Source organism: Vicia villosa, unplaced genomic scaffold (assembly GCF_029867415.1).
Source record: "Vicia villosa cultivar HV-30 ecotype Madison, WI unplaced genomic scaffold, Vvil1.0 ctg.001067F_1_1, whole genome shotgun sequence".
Classification (NCBI taxonomy): Eukaryota; Viridiplantae; Streptophyta; class Magnoliopsida; order Fabales; family Fabaceae; genus Vicia; species Vicia villosa.
Genome location: NW_026705469.1, coordinates 347879 through 366552, shown reverse-complemented (window position 1 = coordinate 366552; position 18674 = coordinate 347879). Strand labels below are relative to the sequence as shown.

The following is an 18674-nucleotide window of genomic DNA, read 5'->3' as shown; positions in this document are numbered from 1 at the left end:
TTCAGAGCTCTAATATCACTCTCTAGTTGGTATCATTTTGCAAAATTAGATTGAGCATACAAACGTGTCAAATGGTCTCAAACCTCTTTAGCAGTATCATATTTTGCCAGTTGCACACCTATTGACTGAGAAACAGAATTATTGATCCAAGTTAGGATCTTAGAATTACTAACATCCCATGTTTCCAACTCTTTTTCATATTTTGCTTCATCCTTTTTATCTGTAGGTTTAACGGAGGTTCCATCTACATACTTCCACATTCTTTTTCCTTTCAAAATTTTTTTCATTACGTAACTCCAATAAGAATAATTTTCTCCATTGAGTTGAACACTAACAGTCTAAAGAGAATCATCTTTATCATTACTCATTTTAATTAACTATAAAATAATCAAACACCACAATTAAAAAAATGATCAAATACAATTGGTCCCAAATCAAATACTGACACGTCAATACTCTTTCTCCCAACTATCAATTTTTTTATTTTAATCACACCTTATGAAAACAAGTACCACTGAATTAAAGAAACAACATGAATGGAATGAGTGATGACGTCAATATATTGTGTAGGAACAGTATTAGGAAGCAAGTGAACATTACCAAACTATTAGTGAACTTTGGCCAACACCGTAATGCCAATTATCGAAAGATTTCGCTCAACACTACCGTCAACACTACAATAATCCAATACCGTAAAAAAAAATATGGCCACTTTACTACCGATCTGAAATAAACCGAGCTCTTTGATACCATGTTAACAATAGTAAGCGTATATAAACATAGAGAATGAGAAAGACCCTGTAAATTAGGGTTACAATAGAATAAACAAAAAACTAGAGAATAAGGGTTACACCATAGTATAAATACTAAATGCTAGAAAGGGTCAAACTACCCTTACAAAAATACAATAAAACAATATAATAATAATAATAATAACTAACAAATTTCTCATCAAAATATTGAATATTAACGAGAACATGAAGTTACTGATCAAAATATTGAATATTAACAGAACATGATGTTACTGATCAAAATACTAATATTAGCGGAAACATGAAGTTACTAATCAAAATATTGAATATTAACGATTACATGAAGTTATTGATCAAAATATTGAATATTAACGGGAACATGAAGTAATGGATCAAAATATTGAATATTAACGGAAACATGAAGTAACGGATCAAAATATTGAATATTAACGGGAATATGAAGTTCTTTATAAAAATATCGAATATTAAGAGAAATAAGAAGTTATTGATCAAAATATTGAATATTAACGGGAACAAAAGTTTTTAACCAAAATATTGAATATTAACGGGAACATGAATTTGTTGATCAAAATATTAAATATTAACGGGAACATGAAGTTACTGATCATAATATTGAATATTAACGGGAATATTAATTTACTGATCAAAATATTGAATAATAACGAAAACATGAAGTTACTAATCAAAATTGATTTATTATCTATTTTTAAAAAATTTCATCTTATTTTTATGATATTTTTATAATATTAATGATAACATGAACTTATTGAGAAATATATTTTATAACTTTTCTCATAAATATTCAGAAACATAGCTCTTTTCCTCGGGGAACATTTTATATGCTTGTGCATATGATATTCGTTTAATATATCAGCTCTAAATGCATATGCCTTTTAGTATTAGTATTTTTTTATAATTTTTTTTATTTTAATTCAAATTTAATCTTTTACTAATGTCTTTTATTTTTCTCAATTCAAATGTGCGAAAACGATGATACCCTTTCGAACACACGGGTATCACACTAGTTTGTAATAAAATCAACCGCATCTACAACCATTTTTTATTTTTTATTTTATTTTTTAATTAAAATAGTCAAAATGACATTGTTTTAATTTTTTATATTTAAAATGACAAAAGAGAGAAGATATAAAATTATTAAGAATTACTTATAATTTGACAAAAAGATTATTGTATTTTATTTATTTATTTTAAATTATTATAAATATTTTGGAAGAAAAAAATTTATAGTATCAGAAAATCCAGTCAAACAAAATAAAAATAAAAATGATTAGATAATTCTTTTAATATTAATAAAAGGTGGAATTTACTTCTCCGCCATGTTCTTTTAATTCTTGTAATATTAATTATTGATTGATTTTTTATAAATTAATATTTATAATTTATAAATAAAATATTTATTTGAGTTAATATTTAGTTATATATTTTTTGGATGTTTATGTAAGAAGTATAAAGTAATTAAAAAATTATTTCAATTGACAAAAACTTATTTAACTTATAATATCAAAGTTATTTTTTGTTCATCATAACATACCAATTAATTTGCTTCACCATGTTAACCTTCACCACAGATGGAACGGATTGAACTTATGACCAAAAAATCTTGGATTCAAAACCGGTTGGTGGCATTTTCTGAAAATTTTATCATACGGAAATCTATCCAACTTGCAAGGACTATTTAAACCTTAATTTTATTTAAACTTGGAAGGATTTAGGTAAATTAGTTTAATTGAAAAAATGAAAATAAGTTGACCAAATTAAAAAATAACTCTATGTTCAAGTGATTAGATTTGTCCAAATAAACTAATTTCTTTAAATATACTAGAGAATCAAAAATAAAATAAGACTATATGTTAATTTATATTGATTTATTTAAACTTACATAATAGCATAAATTTTAGGAGATTATTTGTTTGAGAGAACTTATAAAAAAAATTTATGTCATTATTCATAAGATTTTTTTAATTTATTTTCAGAAGTTCTTAATAAAAATTAAATTCTACTTTTGTATTTTAATATACAATACAATATATATATAAAAAATTTGACTTGTGGTCTAGCGTATTTAATTAAACAGGCCTATAAAAAGATAAAAAGAAAAATGTTTTTCTGGGCTTGTGATTTTGGTGTCTACAATAATAATTTTATTCCCAAAGTGATGGTGATTCTTTGAAGATTTGATTCAAAAGAATAAGGATTATGAAGTTTTTATAATTTAAAAATGTGTAATTTTATTGATCATTTTTAATTTTTATAACATAACACTATTTTTTTAAATGAATAAAATTTATTTATTTTATAATATAATAATTTTGAATTGTTTTTTATAAAGAATAGAAATTTATAATATGCATTTAATTTATTTATTTTTAAAATATAATAACTTCTATTATTATTTAAAAAAGACTTGAATTTAAATTTGATTAACGTGGCAGCGATACATCATAATAATAATTAATTTTAAATTGGTATGGGACTAAAATTTTGGAATTTTATTTTGAAAAGATACTAAAAACCTAAATTGCAATTAAGCTTGTATAAATTGCATAAATATGCAAATTTGTAAAAAGTACTTTAGTGATATGATTTTCTTAACTCAAAAATTCAAAATATAATTTTTAAAATAAGACAATTGAAGATTCTCCTAAGGAGATACGGTGTATGAAATAAAAAACACTTATTATTAATTTAGCAAATAAGTTGAATAACAATATCTGCACTCATTTGGCAAATAAATTGAGTAACAATATCTGTACTCATTCAATACTTAGAACAATCTGTAGGTTTGAATGAGACAATTTTTTTTGTAAGATCATATCCAACCAAATAATTCACTTGTGCAATATTTCCAAAGAGGCCTAATCCATTAACACGTGGACTTGGGCGAAAACTAAGACATTTAACCCCTTCAAATAAAGAAGTAAATGCACCATTATAATCCAACTTAACATTTGCGCCACTAAAATGTGCTGTAATTTCAGGAAAGTTTGGTGGTTGGGATGTGGTATTATAACAAAGGTTAAATGCATCAGTATAAAAGCGTTCTAATTTTACCACTTTTTTTACTGCCGATTCCAATCTACGGTAAAAATTGCGTGGAAGAACAGTTACAGGTGTACCAGAGTCAATGATGATGTTATGCGTAGAAGCATTGGTTCCTTCGCGTTTAACCCCTTTATACTTTATTCTTTTATTTCCCACACTAAATGCTTTTAAATTTAGGTAGTAATAGTCTTTTTGGTGGTCCATAGGAGTTGAAACAACGTTATCTCCCGTAACAATAGCTGCATCACCAAAATTGAGTTTGCTAGAAATATTAGACATGCTATTATACTCATCAACTAAACAATATGAGAATTTTTCCTCAAATAATGACCCTAATTGTTTTATTAATGACATATGGCCCGTTCCTAGGCCAATTACCCCGGAACTCGGACCTTTATACTCATAATTCAGTGTATTGGTGTGTCCACATCCTATCATAAATTTAGGAAATGAAACAATAGAGTCAGATGTAGAAATTAATGTAAGAGTCTCCATACTAAGAAATCCTTGTGTCTTTGTTCCATGTCCATAATCAACTGTATACTCACAAGTATCTTGATCATTAAAACAAGTAGTCTCTTCCAAAGATTTGCATCTTCTAGAAGAGCATGAAATATTTTGATAACTCGAAGACTTTGAGGGATTAAATATAGGAGATGTTTGGTTGTAACATATATTACATGGCATGCATTGATGCCAAATTATGTTACTACCTGTATCTAAATCACCATAAACCTTAAATGGTGGAGTACCAATCGAATAACTCAAGAGATATTCACTATCAGAGTCAAGAATTAAAGATAACTCTTTTTTGTTTAGAGTGGAAGAAAATTTTCTATTCATATAATTGGCACGATTGGCAGAACGTTGCACAGCATTGAAAATTTGTTGAGGTTTAGTTTGTGTGGGATTGTAGAATGGTGATTTATAAGAATAGCGTTGGATGAGTTCAACACTAAAACCATTACTTTTAACTTGAGAAATAAATATTGAACAAATAAAACAAAAGAAAGTAAGGATAAAAGATAAAAAGGAAGGCATTATTAAGATGAAAACATATCCCAACTTATTTTCTTTCACTGCTTTTTATAAGATGAAAATGCTGATGCAAAGATAAAAACAACCGAGAGTAATTAATTACTGATTTATTATATTTTTGGTAAAAAAATGTATACCTGTTAACTATTGTGCCAATTAATTTTAAAGATTTCTTTTGATTTTATTCAACAAAAAAGTTTTGGTTATTTTCTTTCTTTTCAAATTTGATTAATATATTTATATTCAATACAATTTTTCATAATGTTAATTATTATGTCTATTTTAAAGAAGATTTCGTTTGATTTTATTCAACAAACAAAGAAAATGATCTTTTAATATTTTCTAATATTTTTAGATTCATTTAAGAATTAATATATTTAGACTATATGTAATCTAAATTCATTGATTTATAAATGAATCTAAAAAATAATTTTTTTCTTATATTAAAAAATAGAAAGGATATATGAATTATTTAATTTATTTTATTAAAGTACTTGATTAATATATTCTATATAAAGAAAAGAAATCTAAAATTGCAATAATTAATTATTGGCACTTCATATTTTCCATAAAGATTAATATATCTATTTATATTTTTGGTAAAAATGTATACCTGTTACCCATTATGCCGATTAATTTTAAAGATTTCTCTTGACTTTATTCAACAAAAAAAGATTTGGTTTGCTTTTCTTTTTATATCGAATTTGAATAATACTATTCACGTTGAATACAGTGTTTTCATAAAGATAACTATAGGAAAATTACAAGGGAAAATTTCAATGTACCCATGTGCCTTCTCACGAATTCTTAAAAATTTTAAAGTATCTTCAAAGTGATTTTAAAAATAAAAAAAATGTTATTTCGCCTATATATCTCTAAAATAATTTAATATTTGGTGTTGATATTTCTCGAATATGCATATCTGAAATAATCTCATATTTATTAAAAAATTAAAATCGATAAACCAATTGTATTATAACTCTAATTAATTGTATTAATTAAAAGGGTTTTTCTAACATATGCAACATTGCATAGGATAAGTGTTAAGTGCCAAATTGTAGTTATTTTGTGTATGTGAATAGTGACACTTATCAATGCTTTTTGTTAATACCGTTTGAATAATCTCCCGTTTTTGTGTAATTACGTTTACTTTACGAATATTTGTATTTTCATACACTTTTATACCGTTTGATAGTTTTGTTGTACTTTTGTAGGTATTCTTGCATTTTCGGAGCCTTGAGGAATAAAGGGTCGAAGACACGGTTGCGAGAGCAAGAGGAAATAATTATGTTGTTCTGGTGCAGGGCGCTTCGGGCGTTGTAGGGCGCGTCGCGCGCTCTTTGAGTTTGAAGAACATAAGCTGGCAGAAGTTTGGGCGCGTCGCGCGGTTTTTAGGGCGCTTCGCGCGTTAGGGCGGTTTGGTACATAAGTGAGAGCGCGACGCGTCGCGCGCTGTGCGTAAATCAGTTTGTATAAATAGTTTTAAACAAATTTTTCTAAGTTTTTTATTACCTCTTCTTGACAAGTTGAGCTCTGATCCTTTCTTGGTGGTTTAGAGGTTTAGGAAACTCCATTCGGTGCGACGTCATGTGGATTGATCATGGACCTGTCTCGATTTCATTGTACCGGTGAGATCTTTCCGGTTAATCTTCTCTCTTCCCTTTGTTTCATTCCAATGGTGGGTGTTGTATGTATATTTCTACTCTTATTGTATGTATATTTGTGGATCTTGTGATCGTTTATATATTCGGTTTACAAATCATCATTTTTGTTGTTCTTGATCTTTTTGCTTAAATGCTCTGGGTTTGTGTTGTTGCAGACATGGACACCATAGATCTAGATTAGGAATGATAATTGTTAGTTTCTGGGTTGCAGACATGGATTTAGGACTAACAATCGTAATGGGTATCAAGTCTAATGCATCTTTGTTGTTTGTGTCGGTGGAGAAATCGCTGATGTGAATAGTACGGTTGAGTTTTCGTCGGTGTTGCAGACATGGACATTGATGTGGCATCTCGAGTGATGCCCGATGATATTGATGCGTATTGTGAGTGTCGAGCGATAGATCTTCAGATGTAAGTATTCGACAGGTAGAACGAAATGCAATTCCATAACTATTTCTCTTAAACTATTGAGTTTGTTTATCTGCTTTTATTTACTTTTCCCGCATTTACCTTTTCGCACCCAAATCATGAAACTTAGAACGCGAGATAGTCGAACGGCAGTTCTTCTCATCAATCTCTGTGGACACGATAAATCCCGGATAAATATTTCCAAATCTTTTGTTGCTTGCCACTCTACCGCTCCAACAAAATGGCGCCGTTGCCGGGGATTGGTTGAGATTAATCGCATTACGATGGTTTCATGTTTTAAGTTTCGTATATATGTCCATAGCGTATATTTTGTGTATAGACTCATACTTGTATTTTCTTGTATAGTTATACTTGTTTCGTTTTGTTTAGTCAATTTCACAATTCAATTGTAATTTGATGTCTTTAGGTGGCGTTTGAGGCGAAAGCATTGGCGTACCGCGAGGAAGTTTCTTATCATTCGCGAAACAATAAAAGGCGTCGAGCTTACGACGTTAAACGAGCGCTTGTTGGGAGGCACCCCAACGGTGTTATTTTTCCGTTTTTCTGTAATTGAGTTATGTAGGTGTTAGGTGGTGGCTTATTGGAAATTCTGGTCTTTTTAAACTGGTTATGTTTTTCTGGTGTAGCGTGCGTCGCGCGCTTATGGGCGCGCCGCGCGCTGTGTTGCTTCTGGCCAGTGACTTCTTTCTAACTGGTCACTCGGCTTACCTTTTTCCCACTTACACCAAGGCTTTCTATTATAGTTTTATAGTTTTATTTTTCAATGGTTTTGTTAGTGTTTAGTTTCAAACTTTGGCCCGTTCGCTTGTGGTCGCATTTGGTAATTCTCCAACTTTAATTGATTCAACAAGCCGGTTGTGCGGTAATGGTTGATCGACTTTGTACATAACAAGGTACTCGTTTATCGCTTTCTATAGCATAGTATGTTTAGGAGACTTTTCATTTGTACAATTTTCATACTATTCATTCTTTTTGCATAACTTGCTCATCACTTGAATCACAATTAGTTTACCCTTTTTACCATAAATGTGAGGTGGCTTTCCATTGTGTATATATGTGAGTGACCGACATTTCTTGTTTTGACTGGAAATTATTATGTTTAATCTTTCGTCTGTATTAATTTTGTGAATACACGAAAGTGATCAAGGCACTTGTTTGATTTTGAGCACAACTACCATAGCCAAATGTTATTTTACCTTGTGAGTGTGTGACCACCCTTTTGAGACTTTTTGTCAATCTACATACTGTTTTGCTTAATGCTTCTCTATGAGCATTTGGTTTTTATTTGTGTATGGATGTTTGATTCTTTGTTTTCTTGAACCCTCACCTATGATGTTTAGATGGATTTTTACCTTGCCTTAGAAAGTAGGGAGTATTCACTTTATGTTATGGTTGAATTCAAGTTGGGGAGAAGGTGTTTGCCTCTTTATGATGTGATTAATATGATGTAGTGGAATGAAAAGAAAAAGAAAAAGAAAAAAAAGTGAGAAAGAAAGAAAAGAAAAAGAAAAAGAAAAAAAATGTGAGAAAGAAAGAAAAGAAAAAGAAAGAAAAAAGAGAAAAGTTTGAAAAAGAAAAGAACAAAAAGAGTTTGGAATAAGAGTGTGCTAATAAGTATTATGTTTTGGTTTGACAATTTGTGATAAAGAAGAAGTTTGATTGAAATTATATTGTTAAAACTTTGTGGAAGTAATTACTCCCTTAGGTTTAGGCAAGTTTTTGTTTCGATTAGCTTTAGGACTTATCATTTGTTTGTTAACCGAGCCACATTACAACCTTGAAAGCACTTGTGATCCGTGTCGTTTCATTTTCGATACTATTTTTGGATGAATGCATAATTTTGTCTTTTGTTTGCAAGTTTGTCGGGTGTGTGTCAAAGTCCTCACCTTTCGGTGTTTTTCATCTACCGATGAATTTTTGCTAGCGTGATTCGTGATTGAGCTTGTTGTTGTTTAGAATGTTTTGTATGATTTTTGTACTTAGGATTCGTTTCGTTTTCATGTTTTCGTTGTAGGATTGTGGTAAGTATTTACTTTGTTCGTACGTTTTTGTTTGAACCGTACAATTGTTTCGTTTTTCCAAATCTTGTTGATTCTTGATTCTTTGGAATTTTACTTTTGCGATTGGAGTGTTTGGCCTTGTTTGAGGACAAACAAATTTTAGTTGGGGAGATTTGTTAAGTGCCAAATTGTAGTAATTTTGTGAATGTAAATAGTGGCACTTATCGATGCTTTTTGTTAATACCGTTTGAATAATCCCCTGTTTTTGTGTAATTACGTTTACTTTACGAATACTTGTATTTTCATACACTTTTATACTGTTTGATAGTTTTGTTGTACTTTTGTAGGTATTCTTGCGTTTTCGGAGCCTTGAGGAATAAAGTGTCGAAGACACGGCTGCGAGAGCAAGAGGAAATAATTCTGCTGTTCTGGTGCAGGGCGCTTCGCGCGTTGTAGGGCGCGTCGCGCGCTCTTTGAGTTTGAAGAACATAAGCTGGCAGAAGTTTGGGCGCGTTGCGCGGTTTTTATGGCGCTTTGCGTGTTAGGGCGGTTTGGTACATAAGTGAGAGCGCGCTACACGCGCTTGATGGGCTCGTCGTGCGTTGTGCTTAAATCAGTTTGTATAAATAGTCTTAAACAGATTTTTCTGAGTTTTTTTATCACCTCTTCTTGACAAGTTGAGCTCTGATCCTTTCTTGGTGGTTTAGAGGTTTAGTTAACACCATTGGGTGCGACGTCATGTGGATTGATCATGGATCTGTCTCGATTTCATTGTACCGGTGAGATCTTTCCGGTTCATCTTCTCTCTTCCCTTTGTTTCATTCCAATGGTGGGTGTTGTATGTATATTTCTACTCTTATTGTATGTATATTTGTGGATCTTGGGATCGTTTATATATTCGATTTACAAATCATCATTTTTGTTGTTCTTGATCTTTTTGCTTAAATGCTCTGGATTTGTGTTGTTGCAGACATGGACACCATAGATCTAGATTAGGAATGATAACTGTTAGTTTCTGGGTTGCAGACATGGATTTAGGACTAACAATCGTAATGGGTATCGAGTCTAATGCCTCTTTGTTGTTTGTGTCGGTGGAGAAATCGCTGATGTGAATAGTACGATTGAGTTTTCGTCGGTGTTGCAGACATGGACACCGATGTGGCATCTCGAGTGATGCCCGGTGATGTTGATGCGTATTGTGAGTGTCGAGCGATAGATCTTCAGATGTAAGTATTCGACGAGTAGAACGAAATGCAATTCCATAACTATTTCTCTTAGACTATTGAGATTATTTATCTGCTTTTATTTACTTTTCTCGCATTTACCTTTCCGCACCCAAATCATGAAACTTAGAACGCGAGACAGTCGAACGAAAGTTCTTCTCACCAATCTCTGTGGACACGATAAATCCCGGATAAATATTTCCAAATCTTTTGTTGCTTGCCGCTCTCCTGCTCCAACAATAAGGGACACCACTTTTTAAATATAAATAACCATATTAATTATTATTTATGTTGATCCATTAATTGGGAGGGAGAGAAAAATATAAAAGATTACTTTTTAAAAGAAAAATAATGAATATGATAATTTATATGGAAGGAAACAATGTATTAATTGTCCCTTATATTATGCAATGTTGCATAGGTTAGAAAAACCCAATTAAAATATATAATTATATATATACTATTATAATCAAGAGATAATAATAATAATAATATTAACCTATTAAATATTTAAATCAACACATTATTTTCATATAAAATTAATTAAAGAAAAAAGTTAATATAAATTAAAGATTATAATGTTAATAGGAGAATATTTTTAACATGATAATTTCATTAATTATAATGCATAATAGTCATTTAAAAAATAATTACTTTTATAATTTGTGACAAATAAATTATTACAAGAGTGAAGACCTATTTTGGTCCCTCACAAATAATACACGAGCTAAATTAGTTCTTCACAATAAAATAGACTCAATTTAATCCCTTATAAAATTTAACCGGATCATATAAGTCCTTTTGTTAATATTTTTTTCAAATCGATTTTTTCCTAGTTTTAAACCGTCACTGGATTGTCACGTTGGATTTTATTTTATTTTCATTTTTAAAATTTTTATTTTTAATTTCATTTTTAAACAATTATAAATTAATAATATAAAAAAGCCAAAATTGTTTCTTATAAGTAATTGAACTCAGGTCCATGTGGTTAATTTTAAACAATTCTAAATTTAAAATAAAAAATACAAAATTTGTATCAATATGGTCTCGAACCTAAGTCTCTTCAGATTAAATGACAGTCAATTTAATAAAACAGAAATTGATTTGTTTATTTGTAAATGATAGGCACTTTACTAACAATAAAAACTGATTTATCTAGTTGTTATTGATAGTCACTTTACTAACAGTAGAAATTGATTTGTCTAGTTGTAAATGATAATCACTTTATTAACAACAGAAATTGATTTATCTAGTTGTAAATGATAGTCACTTTACTAACAATATAAATTAATTTGTCTTGTTGTAAATAATAGCCATTTTACTAACAATAGAAATTGATTTTTCTAATTGTAAATAATAATCACTTTATTAACGATAAAAATTGATTTGTCTAGTTGTAAAGTGAAAATCATTTAACTTGAAGGACTTAGATTTGAGACCTCAAGGGTAAAAAATTATGTATAAAATTGGTTAATATTAGTAGAATTCATGAAAATTATTTATTTAAAAATAACTTTATAAGAAATAATTTTGCCTTTTTTAATATTATTCATTGATAACTGTTTAAAAATGAAATTAAAAATAAAAATTAATTTAATATTTAAAAAATAAAAAATAAAAAAATTCAACGTGTCAATTCAGTCACGGTTTAAAAGTATGAAAAGACCCGGTTTAGAAGTAGAAAAAAAACCGATTTGAGAACAATATTAGCATAAAGACTAATATAGTCCGGTTAAATTTGGTAAGGGATTAAGTTGGAGCAATTTTTTTTGTGAGGGACTAATTTGACTCGTGTAATATTTATGAGAGACCAAAATGAGTCTTCACTCTTATTACAATTAGTCAAAGTTTCTACCGCAACCTGCAACAAAACCACCACGCGATGCTCCCCTTCCAACGACCGTAATTTAATGTTGTGACACCTTTACCAACTGAAATTGTAAAAATATTTACGCGACCGTTTTTTAAAACCATGATGTTAACCACTTAATTTATTGTTTTTTCCTTTTTCAAAAAAAGAATAGGATTTGTTTCATTGATTTATGATTTACTCTCCATCAATTTGCGCCATGTATTGGTGTACTTCCATTTTTCTTACAACTTTGATTTGAATTTTGAAAGCCGGATGAGTGAGTGATAAACCTCAACGCTGAGTGTTATCTTCTTTTTGTGCTCCTATTATTGTCCTGATTATTATTAGGATGATTATTGGGCTTTGGTTCTAACTTAGAATTAAGAGAATTTTTTTGATGGACCACCCAACTTTTTTGTAGACATTCGCGACAAAAATATTTTAAAATGTACCTATATTTTAGAAATTATTTTAGATACGTACTTTTGAAATATTTTAATTTTTAGTCTTAAAATGTTTTGGATTTGAAAAAACTTAATAATTATTAAAAAAATTAAAATCAAATTGAATCAATACAATTAATAGTAAAATTAATTACATTAATTAAAATATATTATTAAATATATATCAATAGTAGAATTAAAAACTGTTTTCAAAAACAATTTTTTGTTTTATAGTTTTTAAATTTAAAAAATTAAAACAAATTATAGTTATTTTGGTTTTCAGTTTTATTTTTTTTAATCTAAAAACTGTTTTAATAAAAACACGGAAAAAAAATACAAAAATAGAAATACACGTATTACCTGCAAAAATTCCTGCGGAACTTATTCCGCAGGTAATCCTGCGAATTTTCCTGGAATTTTATTAAATAAAATAAATTTCCTGTGGATACAAAAGTGCCAGCAAATTCTGCAGAAATATCTGCGGATTTTACTGCGGAGTATATATTTTAAACAAAATATTTATATAAATTACTTCCGCAGGTAAATTCGTATGAAACATTCCTGCGGATTTTCCTGCGAATATTTACTTTATAATAAAAACAAACTGCAACAAATTCCGCAGGTAAATTTCCTGCGAATTTACCTGCGATTTTGACATATTTTAATATTTAAATTTATAAAAAAATTAATAATGTTTTTCTATTTTATTAATTATTTTTATGGTTTTTTATTTATTTTTATTTTTAATTCTAATTTTTCTATCTTATTAATTATTTTTATAATGTTTTTTCTATTTTATTTTAATTAACTTTATAAATGATATATATATATATATATATATATATATATATATATATATATATATATATATATATATATATATATATATATATATATATATAATATAATTCTTCAACTTATTTATCTTATATTGGACCAAATAATCTATAATTTTAAAAATAACATATTGAACAAATATGATATATAATGTATAAATTTTTCTATTAATGTCATTATATCTTTTAATATAAATTTTTTCTAAATTTTAAATTTAATTTCTTTTAACAGATATATATTTTGTGTTATATAAAATTATATTTGTTTAATTGTTAATTATTTTAAAAGTTTTAATTTTAAAAATCCTACTCTAATAATAATAATAATAGTAATAATGTATTATATGAAATTATATTTGATCTCTTGCTAAAATATCAAATTTATATAGAATTTTAAATTTATAAATTCTATTTAATATTTTTATTTGGATAATAACTTTTAAAATAAAAATAAAAAGGAAAAACTGGAATTGGGGGAAATAGGGTTTGTATGTGTGACGTTTCATCTCTCACGCTCAGACTCTACTCACCTTCGTTTCTCCAACGGTGACGAAGAAATTCACTTCTCTCCCCGATTGGAAAATCAAACTCCACCGTGAATACTGTCCGATCACCACCACGACTAACCCTATCGTCTCAACCTCTCCTCTTCTAATTCTACAAAGATCTCTCTGAAACTACCAAATTCAAAACCCTATTTCTCCGCCGCCGCCACCCATTCCTTCACCACGACTCCCAGCATCATTTCGTTTCTTTGATAATTTTGTATACAATGATAAATAGGCCTTTTGATATGATCTTCCTTTTTTTTAATGCAGGGACACATTAGCCAAAAGACTGTGTTTGCCGTCTCCGATAATATGGCAGAAGCTCAGATATTTCTTGAGGTATTTTATATGAGATCAATGAAGTTAACTTTTTTTTACTTAAAGCTCAAGTAGATCTTCTTACAGTTGAACCCTTTGAGTTACATAGGCTCTCGAACACGGTTTATATGGCATAGTTTTGAAAGTAGAAGACGTTGAGTCTGTTCTTGAGTTAAAGGTAATTTCGTCACGTATTTGAACTTCTTGAGTAATGAGTCTGATCTCTTATTTCAGTTGGAAAAACTTTCAGGAATATTTCGACCGAAGAACAGAAGAAAACAATGTATTGAACTTGACCAAGGCCACTGGGGGATCGTGTTTGTGTTGATCTCTGCGGTCTCATGAGGCCCGGTGAAGGACTTCTCGTACATATCCATTTCCTTGTGTTGTTTATTTCTTGTGATTGTTTGGGAGGTGGGATTATGTCATAATGAGGCTAATATGTGGAAACTGTATTGCAGGAGATGGATGGGTTTGACAGCAATTCAGCAGTGATTGTTCTTGGAGCAACTAATCGTGCTGATGTCTTAGATCCTGCACATCGCCGACCAGGAAGATTTGATCGAGTAGTTATGGTCTGGATTCAAGTTTTAATGCATTACCTCATTTGGTTTTTGTAGTGATATATAAGAATCTTTTTATATATCTTTTAAGAATGTCATGTTTTCTCCTTAGGTGGAAACACCTGATAGGATTGGAAGAGAATCCATCCTGAAAGTTCACGTTTCTAAGAAAGAACTTCCATTGGCCAATGATGTTTACATTGGTGACATTGCTTCTATGACTACTGGATTCACAGTGTAATTGTGATATTTCTTTCACATGATATACTTTTCCTCCCTTTAAATACATTGAGAAGATTGGAAGTTTGATCTGACACATGCACATCATTGAAGGGCGGATCTTGCGAACCTAGTAAATGAGGCTGCTTTATTGGCTGGAAGAAAGAACAAAGTTGTTGTGGAGAAAATTGATTTTATTGAAGCTGTGGAAAGGTCATTAGCTGTAAGTAAATTTTTTTTGGATTCTTTGTTTTCCATCTGGAGTACCACGCTCCTGGAAAATGTTCCACTACAATGATCTAAAGTGCTGATGGAACTAGGTAGGAAGACTAGGAATAATCTAGATTAATTATACTTTTTATTTTTTGTATTTTTTTTATTTTTTTGTATCGGAAAGATATTAAAATGCAAAGGGATCATTAGAGAAACTTATTAAACATTTGAGTTTTAAGTGAAATCTATATTATACTTGTCATTTTTAATAATGTGACTATGTAGTAACTTTGTTGCAAATTACATAGTATCTTGTTTTATGAATTTGAATTTGTCTTATTTAAATTCAAAACATTTTAAATTATAATTTTATTTTTATATATAATTTATAATGTTTCAATCATCTATTAAAATAAAAATTTGTTTAATTTGAGATAGAAAATACCTGTGGATTTTCCGGATTTATCTGCGGTCTTTCCTGCCGAAAATATTATCCAGAAAAGGTTTTAGACGTTTCCTGCGAAAATTTAGCTAAAATCTGCAGGTAATTCCGCAGGAAATATGAGTATTTCTAAATATATTTTGAGTGATTCTACTTTGATATTTACATTACTATATATTATGTGAATCATGACATCTCAATATAGTCTGGATTTTCTTATAATAGTAATGGAGAATAAACAACTTGTAGATTTATTATAAAGAAATATATTGCAACTGTATACCATTTTATTTATAATTTTTTTGTTTCTTTCTTCCTTTAAGGTTTTGAACACTTGTGTTGCATAGACTTCTCAAGATATACTTGAAAACATATTGGAAAGGAACCTCAAATCCAATATTTTTGAGGCTTCCAATTGGTGTTCAACACAAAATATTTTGGAAAGAACGTGATGGTGATATTTGATTTCAAAAAAATTAGAAATTTTTTGCAAAGTGTTTAAAATATGGAAATTTCTTAACTTTTAAACATAGTGGTGGATCGTATTTCAAAATAAAGATATTTGGTAGAAATTCTTTAGAAATAAATTATTCAAATATAAATATTTAGGTGAAGTTGTTGATTTAAGTGATGACAAGAGGGAAGAACACGCATACAAACTCAAAAGAGAAAAAAATGGCAAAAGAAAAGTTGTAGATATGAATCCAAGTGAATTTATGTTATATCTTTTTCAATTTAATGTACTTTCTTAATAATTTTAACTTCTTTCATCTTGTTGTTATTCTCTTTATTTTTGGTTAGGTTAAGAAATGGAGAGTCTATATTTTAAAGTTATACTGACAGCAACTTATGTCAGTTATTATAGCATGGTATGAATACTATCTAAAATATCTTATAATTTTGGCTTTAATTTATATATTATAATAACTAATAAGCCATGGAAGAAATTACAATCTTAAAAGTTAGGGAGGATTTGACTATGAAAGTGGGGATCAGGTTTGATGATAATGTCAAAGGAATGGTTTTTTAAAGTGGTTGGAAGAATTTTTCACAAAAATATAATTTACAAATTGGGGATGTTTGTAAATTTATGATGAGACAATCAAAACCAATTTTATTTTCTATTGCTATTACTCGAGCCAAAATGCAAACAAAACATAAGAAGTTTCAAGGTTTTTTTTACTTTATATTTATTGGTTAATATATTTTTGAATTGATATATGATTAACATCTCGCATTTATATTTATTAATTGTTTTTCTTAACTTTTTTCTTCATGATTATATAAAAAAATGTATCTCTTCTAGTGGTGATACAATTCCAAAAAGAAAATACAGTGGATTTAATCTATGTGTTTGATCTCTTACGTTTTACAACATATTTTTTTAGCTCTTTCTTTCTCTACCATTAGATTAAGGCAGAATGGACAACGTGAGACAATAAATTGGAGAAGGTCTAATCTCCTCAAAAAACATGGTTCCAAAGATATTCTTCTAATTTCAAAATAAAAATCAAATTTTATTAATGTGAAAATTTCTTAGATATATGTAATTTTAAATAGTTCTATTAAGTACAAATAGTTTTTGATTTGATCTCTACACTTATCAATAATTTATATATTTTGAACTAAAAAGTTTTTAGTCGCGTTTTTAAACTTTAGTTTTAAATGCCCGTAATTTTTTTTTTTGAGTTTATCACCACCGGTTTAGTCTGATTTGGGAGTCAATTCATGCATTAAGTAGTTTCAAACATAAATTGTTCATTTTTGTGAAGATATGGTGTGAAGGTCTAAATTTGTTGTGAGTTCATCTTATGCACCAACCTTAACAAGACCTTGAGTTTGCTGGGAGTTCACCGGTTGTTCCAAGTTTAAGAAGAAATTAAAAATCGTTGTTCTTGAATTGTAATAATTTATTTTTGGCTTAATTAATTAGTTGCAAAGTCATTTAAATTAATTTCAAATTTCACTTTAGACCCTTATTTAATAAATGTTACATTTTAATTCCTTAAAAACGGTTCCGTTAAGCAACTAATCTTTTATGTTAAATTATAAGAAAAAATGTTAACGGATGGTGACGTAGCATGCCACCAAGGCAATAGTTGAATTACTGAATCAACAAATATATTAAAAAATTAATATTTTATTTAAACTATGAGGCTTTTGTTTTCGGAGGTTAAAAACCCTAGTAAATTATTAAAAATCAGTAAAAAATGCCCATTTTACTACTAAAAGTTTTGTAAATGTTAAAACTTCCTAATTCATAAATAAAAAATATGTTTAACATATAACATGTATCATTTAAGCTTAAAACAATCAGATTGGCCCTACAATCTTATAAACAAACACATGTAACATATTAGCAAGTTTTTGAGACATTTTCATAACTAGTCTGGTTTATGAGACTGAAAGAAAATATGAAAACATCAGCACCACAGTAACTCAAAAGTCTTAATCTGTTATAATCCTCTTGTCCTATTTTCGGGAAGAAAAGAAAAACAAATCTAACAAAATAAACCAATAATCAAAAAGATTCACACATCAATATCATCATCAAAACAAACTCAACATAAAGGGTCAGTTTGTTTCAGCTTTAAAAAAATAGATTTTTTCTTTGTATTTTTTAAAATAGATTTTCTAAAACCGTTTTTTAAAATATTACAAGTTTTTTTATATTCGTTTTTCTAAAATGAAACACTTAATTTGACATCCTATAACATAAACATACATAATTGAAGATCAAAACTTGGTCAAAATCATAATTTTTTCAAAAAGTTGTATTTCAAAAATAATTTTTATGAAAATCTATTTGAAATAGCTTCAAAATTAAGTAATTTTTTGAAATTTTGATATCCAATTTTTTTCCCATAAATAAATGAAATACCTAAAATCACATTTTAAGAATAACTATTCAAACAGATTTTTCATTTGAAGCTTTTATAAAAAAATTCTTTATAAAAAAAAAAAGGGTTAAATGCAATTCACCCCCTGCCATTAGGGCGTGTTTCAGATTTGCCCCCCTGAATTTTTTTTTTAAGAAGACACCCTTATAA

The 18674-nt window shown here is 28.7% G+C and overlaps 2 protein-coding genes across 4 annotated transcripts; one reads left to right on the top strand and one right to left on the bottom strand.

Moving 5' to 3' along the window:
• Nucleotides 1-3551: 3551 nt before the first annotated feature.
• LOC131633061 (aspartic proteinase CDR1-like) lies at nucleotides 3552-4877 on the bottom strand. Its single transcript, XM_058903771.1, has one exon. It carries the CDS (start codon nucleotides 4875-4877, stop codon nucleotides 3552-3554), a length of 1326 nt encoding a protein of 441 aa, XP_058759754.1.
• An 8929-nt stretch (nucleotides 4878-13806) lies between these two features.
• LOC131633067 (ATP-dependent zinc metalloprotease FTSH, chloroplastic-like) lies at nucleotides 13807-15389 on the top strand. 3 transcript variants are annotated; one of them, XM_058903777.1, is made up of 6 exons: nucleotides 13807-14208; nucleotides 14297-14365; nucleotides 14438-14552; nucleotides 14649-14762; nucleotides 14863-14987; nucleotides 15084-15389. In XM_058903777.1, exons 3-6 carry the CDS (start codon nucleotides 14529-14531, stop codon nucleotides 15265-15267), a joined length of 447 nt encoding a protein of 148 aa, XP_058759760.1. In that variant the 5' UTR covers nucleotides 13807-14208; nucleotides 14297-14365; nucleotides 14438-14528; the 3' UTR covers nucleotides 15268-15389. The 3 variants fall into 3 exon arrangements, with proteins under 3 accessions (XP_058759760.1, XP_058759761.1, XP_058759759.1); XM_058903778.1 differs by having other exon boundaries at nucleotides 14422-14552; XM_058903776.1 differs by lacking the exon at nucleotides 14297-14365 and having other exon boundaries at nucleotides 14422-14552.
• Nucleotides 15390-18674: the final 3285 nt, after the last annotated feature.